The 15244-nt window shown below is 42.5% G+C and overlaps 1 protein-coding gene across 1 annotated transcript in view; it reads left to right on the plus strand.

Annotated features, from left to right (window-relative positions):
- LOC145413006 (uncharacterized) overlaps positions 1-15244 on the plus strand; it is a 479615-nt gene that overhangs the window by 379247 nt on the left and 85124 nt on the right. The window contains exons 5-7 of the mRNA XM_080282827.1: positions 970-1051; positions 11836-12006; positions 13643-13859. Of these exons, the coding sequence (XP_080138953.1) occupies positions 970-1051; positions 11836-12006; positions 13643-13859 (470 nt within the window). The remainder of the gene's footprint in view (positions 1-969; positions 1052-11835; positions 12007-13642; positions 13860-15244) is intronic.

Here is a 15244-nt window from a genome sequence, read left to right on the forward strand (position 1 = left end):
TGGCTCCCCTTTCACAGAAGAATATGTTACATATTTGTAGTTTTCTTTCCTTGTTTCTGAATCCGATCTCCTCTCTTCTTTGGTTGGAAAAAGGATTCTGGGGGCTTGAATGGTGTGGGGGATTATTGTGTGGCCCCTTTCACAGGAGAATGTGTTACTGATGCATTTGTAGCTGCTCATTCCTTGTTTCTGAATCTTATCTCCTCTCTTCTCTGGATGAGAAGGAGGGCTGTGATGATGATGATGATATGTATGGGAGCAAATTTAAGAATGCAAGAGATATTGATGAGGAGGAGAAAATAAAACAATGGAGTCTCTGGAGAGTACAGTACGTTAGTGTGATTGATAGATAATAAGGTGATATCCAGAACTGTGCAATATGGAAATAGTCGGATGGAATAAGATTTTGGGAGAGATCAGTTAGTAATGTTGAAGCATGTATAAATTATGTTTAAAGTGTGCCTCTCATCATGATTGTACTTTTGTCATGTGCATGTTTTAACTGATTTCAAATGTATATTACAAAGTATTGTACATGTTTACTTCACCTAAATTAATTAAATCATTACTGTTCAGCACATATATTGTTATACGTGTTTAGGAACTATCAGTAGTATCTATCTATCTATTGCCAGGTGCCTCAATCCCGTAAGGGGTGCCCATAAACAAATTTCTTCCATGCCGCCCTGTCCCCCACCATTTCACCGCCCTCCCCCCAGCTCACACCCCTCTCTCTCATATACCTCTCCATTCCATCTCTCCATTTCATCCTCAGTCTCCCCCTCCCTCTTCCCCCATCAACCTCACTCACATACACTCTTATCTGTAGTCTCTCATGCTCCATACCCTCCACATGTCTAGTAATGATTTTGTTAATTCATACTCAGTATAGTAGTCATTTTTATATTTACCTGAACAGTACTCTATATTAGGGAATATTTTTTGGTATTCTGTGTTCATATTTTGCAGGTTGACCTCTTAGGCCACAGTGTATACAATGTCATTCACCCAGATGACCATGAAATATTTCAGCAGCAGCTACTTCCAAGAGGTTAGTCTCATTCTCACAAAAGTTAGCATCCAGTACTGTAGTTACATCTCATGTATATACAATGTCATTCACCCAGATGACCATGAAATATTTCAGCAGCAGCTGCTTCCAAGAGGTTAGTCTCATTCTCACAAAAGTTAGCATCCAGTACTGTAGTTACAGCTCATGTAATGTTTGTGTCAGAATGTTCACCTACCAAGTTTATAACTTTTCCGCTTACTGGTAAAGAAAGTTAATCTTGATTGAGGTAATCTGGTAGTAAGTAATGCAAGTCAGTTTTGTATACGGTATGAATGAAGATTTCAATCTATCTATCTATAGCCAGACACCATCCCAACAAACATTGAACTATTGGTACAATAATGGCCTAATACTGTACTGGTTTTCCTGTACATCAAGTATTGGCCCGATATTTCCAGATTCTGCGGTCAGTAATGGGCCAGTGTAAATCCATTATCCGTTCGCACCCCGGCCCATTAACGGCAATTTATCAATCTGATTATGGGCCAATTATTGTCTTCCATTATAGTTCCAGTATCTGATAAATATAAGATTTAAAATCATGCCATCATTTTTAATGGAAATCACCTGAATTTCATTAATTTGCCAAGACTGTATGATGTCAAGTTAAGCTCTCCTTACTTCTTGCACTGCTGCCAAGCGATGAACGTCTGTAATAAGAGAATTTAAACTACTTGTATAGGCGGGTTTCGAACCTGCGTCCTCGCGTCTCACACATCAGCCTGCTTCTCACTGCGCCATCAAGGAGCAATAGCTGTAGACAAGTTTATTAATTTTATAGACCTAATTTATATATATATATACACCGGTGTATATATATATATATATATATATATATATATATATATATATATATATATATATATATACGCTCCTCTCTGCTGTATGTGTGGTTCTGGGGAGTGTAAATTAAATGCCTCATTAACATAGCCTGCCTTTTACAGTTTTTTTTTTTCACTTAGCTCAGTGGCAGAATAAGACAATAATAGGGCCCTAACTACATCCTGTCTGTCTTCGATCGTGACTGTCAACATATTCTGATGCATTAGATTCTGTTATAATGCATTATTCAAAAGAGAAAGATGCCAATTTAAGTAGAAACAGCATAGCCAAAACTATTATCCTTATAACGGAAGCAAATGGTTCCATAAAATGTTAATAAAGTACATATTTGCTTTTGGAATATTCTGCCATTCCAAATATTGACATTTTGTTGTTTGTATTTGTGAGAATATGGTATGTAATGAATAGTGTTTAACTTTATGCATGATACTGGGTACTGATTGTAGCTTAAGATTAATAAGACAATATTTATATAAAATAAGCATATAGTTTCTAATATAGTCACTGAAAAAGAATAAAAACAGGAAATATCTCTTCTTGAGCTTATGGAAGTGAGACATGGTGTTCAAGTGGATACAGGAATAATTGAATCATTGTCATGATGCAGGCTCGAATCCCAGTCAGTGTAATTTTAATATATTTTTTCTATTATATATACAATAATCACTCCAATATCTGACGTAATAGAGCCATAGGTAGGTCCGGTTATTGGTTTTGTCCGGATATTGGGCCCCAGCTTATTGACTTGTACTTATGGACCCTAACTCAGAGAAACACCTATACAACTCCCTCTGGACATGCATAGCACCTATTTAAGACCCAAATCACACCAATAAGGCACATAAATGACTGAAATAAATGCAAAAGAAACATAAAATGAGGGTTTAGAAGTATGTTCATACATTAATAAACATTCTGGTACTCATGGACCCTAACCTAGCCTAACTCAGAAAAACACATTCCTATTGCTCATGCATAGCTACTAACACCCTATTCACACCAATAAAGGACATTAAAGAGTGAAATGAGGTAAGTATAGTATGGAAAAAAGTACAGTATGAAACATTCTGGCTACTTACAGCAAGTCCCTGGCCACCTCGATGAATAACCGCCTCCTCTCGGACTCTGAGAGTAAGAACGATTTCCTGAAGCACTTGCAGTACACTGTTCCTGAAGTCTTGCACTGAACTTAGTCAATAACACACAGAAGTCCGTTCTCTTCACAGTGTGCACTTTTGTCTAAATAATGCTCCATTGTAACTTACTAAGTGTTGCACTTTAACTTTTCCCATTCTTTTCATTTTCCAAAGCCAAAACAAACAAGTCTATTTACGTTAAATTTTTTTTCTAGAGTCTTTTCTCTCACAGCTTTAAATCCTTAACACAACACACTGTTTTTTTCACTGCACAACACTCAAAATTCCCGTGTGGTCTAGTGGAGAAGTTCTTGCTGTTTATTCACTGTCAGAGTCCGAGAGTATCACTGGCAGGCGACCTAGGGGTGCATCGCTGGGTCGTGGTGATGGCGTACCCACTGCAGAGGACTCTGAAGACAGCCACAAACTCACGTCGAGCGGTGACTCCACCATGGCTGATGTGCTGGGCTGTGGCTTGGAGCATGAGGGCCTGTCTTGGGGAGGCAACGGAGTGGAGCCAGGGCTGGGGACAGCGGGGGTCACGGGCCTGAAAAAACTGTCAATGGTTGATTGACGCAATGACCGACGATTCTGACGATTGATGATGCGCTGCCTGAAAGCACGCACTTCCTCCACGAGTCCCAAGGGCCCCATCTCCCTGTCACAGTCCGGGTGTTCCAGGTAGTCTAGGACGAACTCTAGATGTTCCCGGAGTGCGCTCAGCTTGGGGATGGCTGGAGTAGTGTCCTGCTGAGAGGAGTCCGCATCATCGTCGCCTTCAGCGTCGGAATCTTCAAGTTCGGTACTGACACCTGCAACCGAAGGTGCGATCTCGATATCAGACAACGTCTGATACCCAGGATTGCCCTCGTCGTCATCCAACCACTCACGAACATCGTCCACATCTACATCGTCGCCGTGCGTACGTAGCCGTGCATGGAAGTCATCCAAGTCAAACCCTAGAAAATCGTACTCCACATCCGTTCCGAGAAGCAGACGAGACCAACCATTTTCCAGAGTTTTCACAGGGACTTCCTTCCATGCACTAGCCCAGTTGTACAGCGCAGACTTGATGTTGTAGCGGCGAAGGTTTTCCAAAGTCCGCTTGCCTTGTGTGTCCCGTCCCTCCCTGCGCTCGTCCTCGTCCTCGAGAACAACCATCACCTCGTCCAGGAACTTCCGACGGTATAGGCACTTTGTTGCCACGATCACTCCTTGGTCCATTGGTTGGATGAGAGCAGTCATATTAGGTAGCAGAAACATGCACCTAATACGGTCATTTTCAGCAACCAAGTCCTTGTCGCACGGGTGGGCAGGTGCATTGTCGAGTAGAAGGAGAGCCTTTACCTGGTCGCGCGGGATTCCCAGTGTCTTCGTCTGGTAATGGATGACCTCCTTGACGAAGTGGCAGTGAAACCAGTCTTTGAAGATCACAGCTGTGAACCATGCCTTCAAAGAATGGTACCAGACGGCAGGAAGGACATCCATCACCCCACGAAGGCACTGAAGCTGCTTTGCGCGGCCAACAACAACGGGCTTAAACCGATGCATGCTGTTAGCACTGGCACAACACAAAGCAGATATCCGTTCCTTGGAAAGCTTGCGGCCAGGTACACGCTTCTCCGTCTCCTCGGCTAGAGTGTTCGTTGGGAGCGAGCGATAGAATAGGCCAGTTTCGTCAGCGTTGTAGACTTGACCGAGAGTTAGGCCCTCCCTGTCGATCAAGCCTTTCACCTTGTGCCGAAACTCGTTAACTCCATCCTCATTAGCGTCCAGTGCTTCGCCATGTGCTTTACGATTGGTAAGGCCATGTCGCAACTTGAACGCGAAGAGCCAACCCTCGGATCCCTTGAAGTCTAGGGCATCGTGAAGCCTGGCGAACTTCTCAGCAGCAGCCTTCAGCTCCGTTCCACTTACCATCACACCAGCAGCACGTTGTTGTCGATACCAAATCAACGTGGATCGGTCGATTTCTGCAAACTTGGGGGTAAACATAACCTTCCTTTCCACGTTGCGTTTGCTTCTCGACGAGAAGTCAGCCGTGTACTGCATGAGTTTGTCTTGGGACCTCTTGATATCGAACAAAGTAGACCGGGCCAGGTTAAACTCGCGAAGAATGCGGGAAGAAGACCACCCCGCATCCACTTTCTCCAATATCTCCCTCTTCTTCTCCAGAGTCAACACCACTCTCTTCCTTTTCTCAGGTGGCGGGGCCATCTTCACACACACTAAGAGGAGGCCTGAGAGCAGCAGGAGGCCCTGCAGCAGGTAGGGTACCACCACAAAAGCGATCACATGGGCAGCCATTACGACGAGCGTGCACTTGTGGTGAGAGACAGGCGGGGGGAGGATGCAGCGGCACTCTATCGGACGTTGGAGGAATGACGCGCCAAAACAATGCTCTCCCGCGGCGCGCGCGGGAAATTCAAATTACGGACAGGAAATTTTTTTTTTTTTTTTTTTTTTTTTTTTTTTTTTGGGGGGGGGATGTTGGATCCCAGGACAATTATGTCTGGGTAGTGGGGATGTTCGGTTATTGGGCGTCCGGATATTAGAGTGATTACTGTATTTTTTTAAGAAGCCGTCTTTATGCTTATATTACACAAGAGTGTATACAGGTAAGCCATATCCATTGATTTCGGTCTTTGGTATTCACTGCTGCCTGATATTGATAATCATATGTTGTTCCAATAAAGATCCAATTCCTTAACATCCAGTATCTTGAAGCATGTATTGGGCCAATATGGAACCAGGTCATGCATGCCAGTACTCTCTGATAATGTAAATCGTGCATTGGGTCGATACAAATCCATTTCCTGCATTCCATAATCCGTTATAAACATAATGAATCCTATATTTTCCAGAATCGGGCCATTACTCATATGCTTGAGGGGATAATTCCGTAAGGGGTGGCCATTTGTGTCGGGGGGGAGGGGGAAAGTGAATATTACTAATAAGATGATGATGATAATCAAAAGTAAACACATGGAATTGACTTGTGAAATCAAGTAGTAAGTTTTACTTTATGCCAGCTTACTTTGCTGATTCTCCAAGAACGAGAGTTTTATAAACTTTCTCAGCAGTACACAACGGAGACTATCTACTCACGAATGCTGTATCAGTAGTACTGTTGGCCTCTGAGAAAGTGTTTTTTCCCCCCTGACTATCAATAACCAGTACTAATAATGGACAGGTCCTTGCTGGTGCTTAACTCCTGGCAGGAACAACGGATTTAGGTTTAAATGTGGAAGAACTGGCTAAAATACCAGTCGTGATTAAGAAGTGTGTGCGAACTGGGAGTAGCACAGTTAGGTAAGCTCAGTGTGGAGAAATCAAACATGATTCTACATTTACATTAAGCTCAAGAACAATAAATTTATTATTTACAATTAAATAATTTACGTTACACGAATCTCAAAAATGAATTCAAGAGGAGGATTCACTGTCGCAGGGGGACTAGTGAATTCAAATATCAAAGGAAATACACTCACTCACTCATTCAAAAGCTAGTCTTAAAGCCTAGGAAACTGAATGGAAATACTGGTCAGTGGAGAGAACAGACCTAGCTGTGGAGAGGCTGGGCATCTCTGCTAAGGTGCTGAAATTCACTGCTAAGGTTACTACAACCTATCACCAACTCGGTGGGGAGACACGGGGAATCGTTGAACTCTGGAGACTGTAGGCGCCACGATGAGGGAGCCTGCTCTCAGTACTGGCACGGTGATCCTACTCCCATGGTTGTCCAACACCAACTGAAGAATGTAAGCAGGCTGGCACGGCCCAAATCAACGGTTGGAAAAGTAATGCATGGGAACGACAATTACACAAAAAGTTTCGCTCAGTGTGAAGCGCACTGTCTATACAGAAAGACAGTCACTTATGAAAACAGTGACAGGGGTTATGAAAACTCATTACGATCTGAGTGCAAAAGCAAGGCAGTTAACGGACCGAGCGAAAGTTTACGCATTTCAATATTCATCATATGTTCCTTGTATAATACTAATACAATGTCGCAAATTAATTTGTGACAGTTTGACTTTGAGTTACATTGTTTTACAGGGAGGGTCACTAACCCTCTGCCAACCCACTTATTGACACACAGGGAACACTTATGGGTTGGTTATTTGGTTACCACCCTTTGGTGTAAAGCCACCTAACAAAGAAAGAAGGATAATGAAAAGTGATGGGAAAGATGGGAGAAACAGGAAGTGAGGAGGGCAGACACAGAAGAAGAATGATGAAGGTGAAAAAAGTAGGCAGCACTACATCAAGTGTGTGGATGATGGTCACCATCACCAGCCACCAAATAGATGTACTGATAGTTTATGTAGAGTTGGTATGAAAATCTGAACATTTCCTTGAAAGTAACCCATATCAATTTTCTGCTAGAAAATCAGAATGTTTATGTATTGGCAAGTACTGTATAGTTTATTTTTCCATGCCAAAGTATGTACTGATACTGTACTTACCGGTTACCTTATATCTGGTCAGAATGCAATAAGTCAGCTGATATTCTGTTATTAAAATATGTTGTACTTTCAGAATTTTCTATTCTCTCCTTTGTTTTTTATTTATTAAGTTCCATGGTATCTTTTTCATATTTTCAGTTCCAATTTGACACAAGAAAGAGACACCCATCCCATCATGTCATGTGAGACTTTGTTGTAGCATGCATTTCTTCATGTTCTTGCACAGTGCTCGTGATTTTTTTATGTCCAGCCTTCCACCATACATTTAGGTTCTTTATATAATTTTTTGGCCAGTTTTCCATATTATAAGCTTGTTTATGTTGAGGAAAATGTAATTGGCTCACAAAAATAAGTGAAATGTATGAATCAGCAATAGGATTTAGATGAATATTGATGACGAATATCATTTTTAAAGTTATATACAGTACACTATGGGTTACAAAAGTATTGGCACACAGGGGGTCCGATGCCTACCTAAATCAATCAGTCAAGAAGAGGCGAACACCGCAGGCTGTATAGCCTCACTCACCCTCCAACTCCATCCACACGGGTTCCTGTGTGCAATCCTCCAGGCAGCGACTGTTCCTCCTCTAAGTATCTCCTGACAGGAGTGATCGACCTGCTCCAGCCATGAGTTACGTGGCCTTCCCCTTGGCCTCCTCCACCCTGGGTTAACTTGTTCAGAGATCACCCTGTAAGTAGGATGAGCCTTAGGAAACTGGGCTACGTGTCCATATAGCTAGAGTTGGCATTGACTTATTATGTGTGTAGTAGGCCTTGATTCAGCCTCATGGAGTAGTCACTCGTTACCTACCTGGTTGTACCAGTAATATCCCTTTATCCTATGAAGACATTTAGTACCAAAGGAGTCGGTTTGCGACCTCAGGTCATTGTTCAGTGTCCATGTCTCACAGCCATAAAGTAAGACAAAGAGTACCAGCACCCTGAAGATGCAAACTTTCTTCCTTGGACACAAAGAATGACAGTGTCAAATACCCAAATTGAGTAAATTCATAACCCCATAGGCCAGACCAATGCAACGAAAAATCTCACTCTCTGATCTGCCATTGTTGTGGACCACACTACCTATATAAGTAAATCTTTCCAGCACTTATGTATCCTGACCACATATTTGGACAGACTGAACTGCTTCATCCAACAAGCCACCAAATGCCCAGACCTTGTTCATTGCCCAAGAGACCTTTAATCCCAGTGACTTCGCATTGTCGTGAAATTCCTTGAGGGCACTTAGTAGGGTCTCCAGCGACTCTGCTAAGATAACTGCATCTTTAGCAAAGTCAAGGTCGGTAACCCTGAAATTGCCAATTGATACCCCACATTGTTTTTGACTCACAGCCCTGTCCAGTACCCAACTCATACCTGTGTTGAAAAGTGTAGGGGCAAGGACACATCCCTGTCTTACACCAGAACTTACTGGGAAGAAGTCGTTAGTTCGCCTCCCCCCCCACACACACTTGACAACACTCATATGTTTGAGTACAAGTCAGCAGTCAGTCAGATTATCCCTGAGGGGATCCCATGGAGTCGCAGGAGTTCCCATAGTACTTCCCGATTTACTGAGTCAGACGCCTTCTTCAGATCCACATAGGTTGCTAGAAGACCTTGCCAAAACTCAAGACGGTGTTCCACAAGATCTTGAAGAGCTAAGATACGGTCTACAGTAGACTTCATGGGCGTGAATCCAGATTGCTCAGGTCTCTGAAACTTCAGCAAATGGTCCCAGATGCACACCGAGCACTGAAATACCACGGTAGTTACTATAGTCACATTAGTCTCATCTTCTTTTCCAGATGGGGGTGACCAAACCCTTTGTCCAGTCAGGAGGAATGAAACCATTCTGCCAGGCAGCTTCTGTGACTGCATGTAACACCCTGATCATGGCCTTGCCCTGAGCTTTGATCAGTTCTGCTTGAATGTTGCAAACACCAGCTGCTCTACCACTTTTAAACCTGGCCACTGCCTTCTTGATTTCATCTAGAGAAGGCACGGCTTCATCAGTTGGTGGGACAGCAGTCAGTGGTTGTACACCAGCCGATGGAAGCAGTCCACTGGGAGGTTCAGCCATATACAGCTGCTCAAAGTACTCTGACCAATGATCTCAATACTCACTCGCCCCCTACATGAACCATCCATCGTCTGTCCGAACAGAGTTAACCTGAGAGATGTGTCTTGAGTGGAGCTTCTTCAGGGCTTGGTAGGCAGGTCAAAGGTCATTTGCATGAAAGCGGCCTTCCACCTCCTGAGCAGTTTCCCGACATACCTCTCCTTGTCCATTCCCAGTGAAACTCATGCCTGTCAAGACAGAAGGCTGTGCTTTTCCCAATTCCCAGCCAGTCTGGCAGCACGACCCTTCTTAATTGTGGTCAGCGTCCCCCATGAAATGAATCCCCTCCTTGATGTCGATCAGTCTCCGGTACACTCATCAGTTGCTGCCAGGGTAGCATGCTTAAAGGTATCCATCATTCAACATGATCCTCAGCAGTACTGAGCACTTCAGACCAGTTTGAAACTGCCACTGCATACTCACATGCACACTCCTCATCCCTGAGTTTCTCAATATGGACCATTTTTTGGTGGCTTCTTGAGAATCTCTCAGTTTTACTTTGTAGCCTTACAGTAGCAACAATTAGTCTGTGATCAGTAGCAGAGAACTCTGCACTCCTGAAAACCCAGCAGTTCTGAAGGATCCTCCTGCGAGTACTATACTAACAAGAATGTGATCAGTCTCCTTAGCAACCCCTATAGTATCGGGATACCAAGTCCAGTGGTGAAGATTTGGCTGCTGGAACCATGATCCAGCAATTCATAACTTACAGGATTTGGGGAAATTCAGAAGGTAAGAACTGTTGGAATTCCTGGTTCCAGAGCCATGTGGACTGTCACAATCCCTGAAGCCCTGTCTGTCAGTGTCAGTAACTGCATTTAAGTAACCCAAGACCAGGAGTGTATTCCCCTAGGGGCACTGTTCCACAGCAGAGTCAAGTTTGGTGTGGAATAGCTCTTTCTCTTCAAGATCACTCATCTCAGTTGGAGCTACACTGCAATGAGAGATGAAGCCCAAGGAGTGCCTCAGTCTCACCAGCATTATACCCTCATCAACTGGTGTAACCCTGTCGACACAAGAGACAAAGTGAGCACAGTTGCCACAGCGACACCCCTAAGATGGGCTCCATCATCACAGCCAGACCAGTAGTATGTGCAACCATCGCTCCTGATCTCAACATGCCCGGGTCTCCTCACTTCACTTCAGAGATTACAACTATGCCGACCCCCACTGGCCTGCCGAAAACTTTTGAACAACTGCTGGCATTTCCAACATCTCATTGTGTATGAATACTCTCCGTTTATACATAACATTTGCTATATGTGTGCAAGAGGATATTGCTAGTTGGCGATATAAAACACCTCCCAACATTAGGGCTACCAACGCATGATAGGTTGGACACTAATATTTCATTGACCTTCGTTCTGTGGTCCCAAATGTTTCATGCATATTGTGCACCGATACTTTTGTGACCCATAGTACATATTTAGTTTTTTTAATATTATACAGTACCTTGTGAGAATGAGTATTTAATTACCTCTACCAAGGAGGTTATGTTTCACCCCTGTCTGTTTGTTTGTTGATTGGTTGGTTTGTGAGCAAGATTACACAAAAACTACTGGACGGATTACCACGAAACTTGGTAGAAGAATGGGCCTTGCCCCAGGATAGACTCCATTAAATTTTGGTGTGGATCCGAATAAAGGTGCGGTTCCAGGAATTTTTTTTCATACTCTTTAACATTGCAAGAGAGGGCAATTTTTGACATTTTTGTAAATTTTTCAGTGAAAATTGCAAGGATTTTGATGAAAAAAATGAGGCATATTTAGGATGTTGGTATCTATGAGTGTGTACAGTTTGTATCAACCAATTATTCTTCCATAATGCAGATTATGAAATGATATGTACTGTTTAGTTGGATGTTACAGTGAATTATAAAATTTTAATTAAGAGTTATGTGTAGTTTAAAATAATGGTGTTACAACATATAAGGTTATGAGTTTGATATTAGGTTAGACTTGATTGAATTAATAGGAACTGCATGTTGGGCCTTGGCAGAGGTATGTGCTCTATTGAGTGCCATTCTAAAATTGTATGTTGTTGCGTGATGCCTTATGCCAAAGTTTCATTAAGGGAGACAGTGACAAAAAGACCTTGCGCAGTACATAGCAGTATACCTGTACTGTATGTACCAGTACTTGATTTCTTCACTTGGATGGTGTCATTTTGAGTGGATATTTCTTTTTACAGATAACCCACGGCGATCCTTTTTCTGTCGAATGATGGAAAAGGCACTGTCTAGGAATGATCCTGGTCGATATGAGATCATTCACATCGTTGGTCAGTTGCGTCCCATCCCCTCCTCTGCAACCTCAGGGAATGCATTACCTGCCGTGTCTGGAGCTGCTAACTCGTCCAGTGGTAAAAGATGATCATTATCCTATTGATATTTACCATTCATTGTTTTTTTATTTACAAGGGAAGCTAGTGCATTACACAGTAAACTGGACATACCTTTGAGGACCACATACTGTACAAGACATAAATAGGTGATGTCCCCCTAGATTGAATGCACAGCTCTTACAGGGACAAACTTTGGACAGCAAAAAGAAACAGTCTGTCTACTCTGCAACCATTATATCAGGTCACTGATGTCCTCTGTTTCAACAGTATGGGCTTCCATCCTATATAAAATCCATGACAAAACCTTAGAGATCATAGAGAACAATGCCTCATGTATCATCACAGGCTGCACCAATATGACTCCTGTTGCCCATTTACAGTCCGAAGCTCAAATCCTCACTATTAGGGATTCTGTCAGTGTGAAACGTACATAATTCAATGTGACAGCTTGTGCCAATACACAGCATCCCTGTTGTTATATGACAGTAACACACAGTACAACTGTTGGCACATAAAATCAGTCATCCCCACACAAACATTACTGGACCCTCTTCAACAACATCTCATCACCAGACACTCCTACACAAATAGTGAATAAAAAACCTACACATGCACAATACAGATGCCTCTATCAGAACACTGCTCAGTACTGTACCCCCACCCATCAGAGATATCATTAAACACAGCTGATCGGGTTCGTGTAGCTAGACTTAGAGCAGGAAACCACCCAACTCTCCAGAGCTACCACCTAAAATTTGGGAAAGGCAGAGTCACAGATGACGTGTGCGTTGCTCATAGATGGAGTACTGCTCAGCACATGATACTCTAAGACACAGGCATAAGATCAAACTGTGTAGGGAACCTGTGTAATAACTTTGTAGGGACGGTTGCTTATCAGTAGTCAATGGGTCTGCTTAGTTAAGCAGACCAGGGCTAAATAGCAACAACAAGAGTAAACTTTATAGTGGATATTCTAGTTTCTCAAATGCAGCTAGACCGTAACATTTATTTCAGTAGTGGTAATATGTGTGATGGGGAATAGTCTTATCTCTAGCGGTAAGGAGAAATATGTTTGTACTTTCTCAGTTTTATTATAGTTGGGAGTAGCTATAGTTGAGAGAACTTGAGCTGCCTATATGATATACTGTAACATTGTATTTGTGATGTGTTAACCAAGTTCTTTTGTCCATTTCATGGTCCATACATATCTTAAGTCTAGTTATTTATTTTGACAAAGTTATATTTTTCCCCTGGTGTGTAATGTGAAGCTCATCTATATAGAAAATGCCTGTACCAAAAAAGTATGTGAGGTGGAGTCAGGATTACAGGAGCTTGGGTGGTGGATGAATGCTGTGAATAGTTCTTCCTCTTTTATGCTCTCTTCATGCTGGTGATTTTTTAAAATTTTATTTTAACTACAAGGGCAGTTTTACTTAACTTACTGAAAGTCCTTTCTTGTTGCAGGGATTAATGAAGGCTGTCTTTCCCCATAAGTTTGGAAAAACTCTCCTAAGATGAATAGAATTGTCAGATAGCAAGAAGGATGAAATAATAATTAAGAACTCCAGTTGAAGGGGTTAAATGAGACTGAATTAGGTGGGAAAATTGTTCAGAATGATGAAGATGATGAGACTGTTATTTTTTCATCCAGCAGATCACGAATCTGATGAGTACAATACAGATGATGAAGAAGATAGCATTTCCTTGCGTGGTGCAGCAGCCCGGCAGCGCATGGGAACACATATGCTTGTGAGCTTTGTCCGTGTTGTGAAGGATCGGCCCATCACAGAGATATCCCGGGTAGAATCCACTCAGGACGAGTATATCACACGGCATGGATTGGACAGCAAGATACTTTACACTGACCACAGGTTAAGGAATGACTTTTAATGAGTTAATGCTGTACACTGTCCATAGGTCTTGTATTCTCTACACTGGCTACAATTTAAGGAACAGCTTTTACTGAGATATTGGAATTTTCACTATCCAAAAATGAGTGGTGCTATAGGCAAGGATTGCCATATAAAATTATGCTTTGCCAGTAGTGGTCATTCTTCCCTTAAATTTTTGGACAGCGGCCAAGCACCTGGTCCCTGTACTTACGATAGTATAATAGATAATTGATAATGTTGGGTGACTGGCATTAAAGTACATGTAAGGTTAAATAAGGAAGAACAGTGTAAGAAGAATATGTATAAGGTAGATGATGTTGGTAAAATATTGAACTTCTATCTATAAGAATGCATGATAAAAGGTCTTTCCTAAGGCCCCCTAGTACAAATGGAAGGCAAGTTGCTGTTACATGGGGAGAGAGAGAGAGAGAATTTTGGTGTTGATGTGGATGTGATTGAAAGGGCTGAGAGAAATAGTCTGAGATGGCTTAGTCATATGGGGAGTGAGAAGCTGACTAGAAAAATGTATATACATATGGTAGAGAAGAGTAGGAGGGGGAGACGGAGGAAATGGAGAGATATATGAGAGTGGGGTGTTTGAGTTGAAGGGAGAGACCCTGGATGAGATGGAGAGATGGAATGGAGAGATATATGAGAGAGAGAGGGGGGGGTATGAGCTGGAGGAAGGGCAGCCTAATGACAGAGGACAAGATGACATGGAGGCAGTTTGTCCTAATGGGACAGTAAAGGATTGAATGATAAATGGATGGATGATTGGATGGTATTAAAGTTGGTTATAATATTGATATTAACTCCATCCCTCTCTCCTTCCATCCTCTTCTGTCTTCCTTTCATTCATTCTTTCCTTGTCCTTCTGCCTATGGGCAACATTACACTCCCTCTTCTGTCTTTCTTTCCTTCATTCTTTTCTCTTCCATCTGCCTGTGGATGACTCTACACTGAGTGACAAGCCAAATGGTTTCCTGTACATCAGGAAACCATTTACTACGCTGGGTGGTAACCATATAACCAAATTTTGGCGCCCGGTGGTTTAGTGGGTAATTATTGCACTCCAATCGGATTGAGCCGGTGAAGGTTTATATCCAAGGGGTGGTTGGGGTTGATTGCTCATGTAATGCCACTCAGGGATGAGTGAGGCTGGTCACTCTCATCTTAAATGTCGGGACCAACTGCTTAGCCCCGGGCTCCTACGCTCCCCATGGGGCAATGTAGGATTGGATGATAGATAGATAGATAGATAGATAGATTAATTCATTATGCCACCTTTAAGTTTAGGGGCATTATTATTTCGTTTTCATGCAGAATGATAGATATCATTGTAGTGAAGGACTGTACTGGTGTAA

The sequence above is a fragment of the Coenobita brevimanus genome, chromosome 94 (assembly GCF_032717465.1).
Source record: "Coenobita brevimanus isolate Jiangsu-jjx chromosome 94, ASM3271746v2, whole genome shotgun sequence".
NCBI lineage: Eukaryota > Metazoa > Arthropoda > Malacostraca > Decapoda > Coenobitidae > Coenobita > Coenobita brevimanus.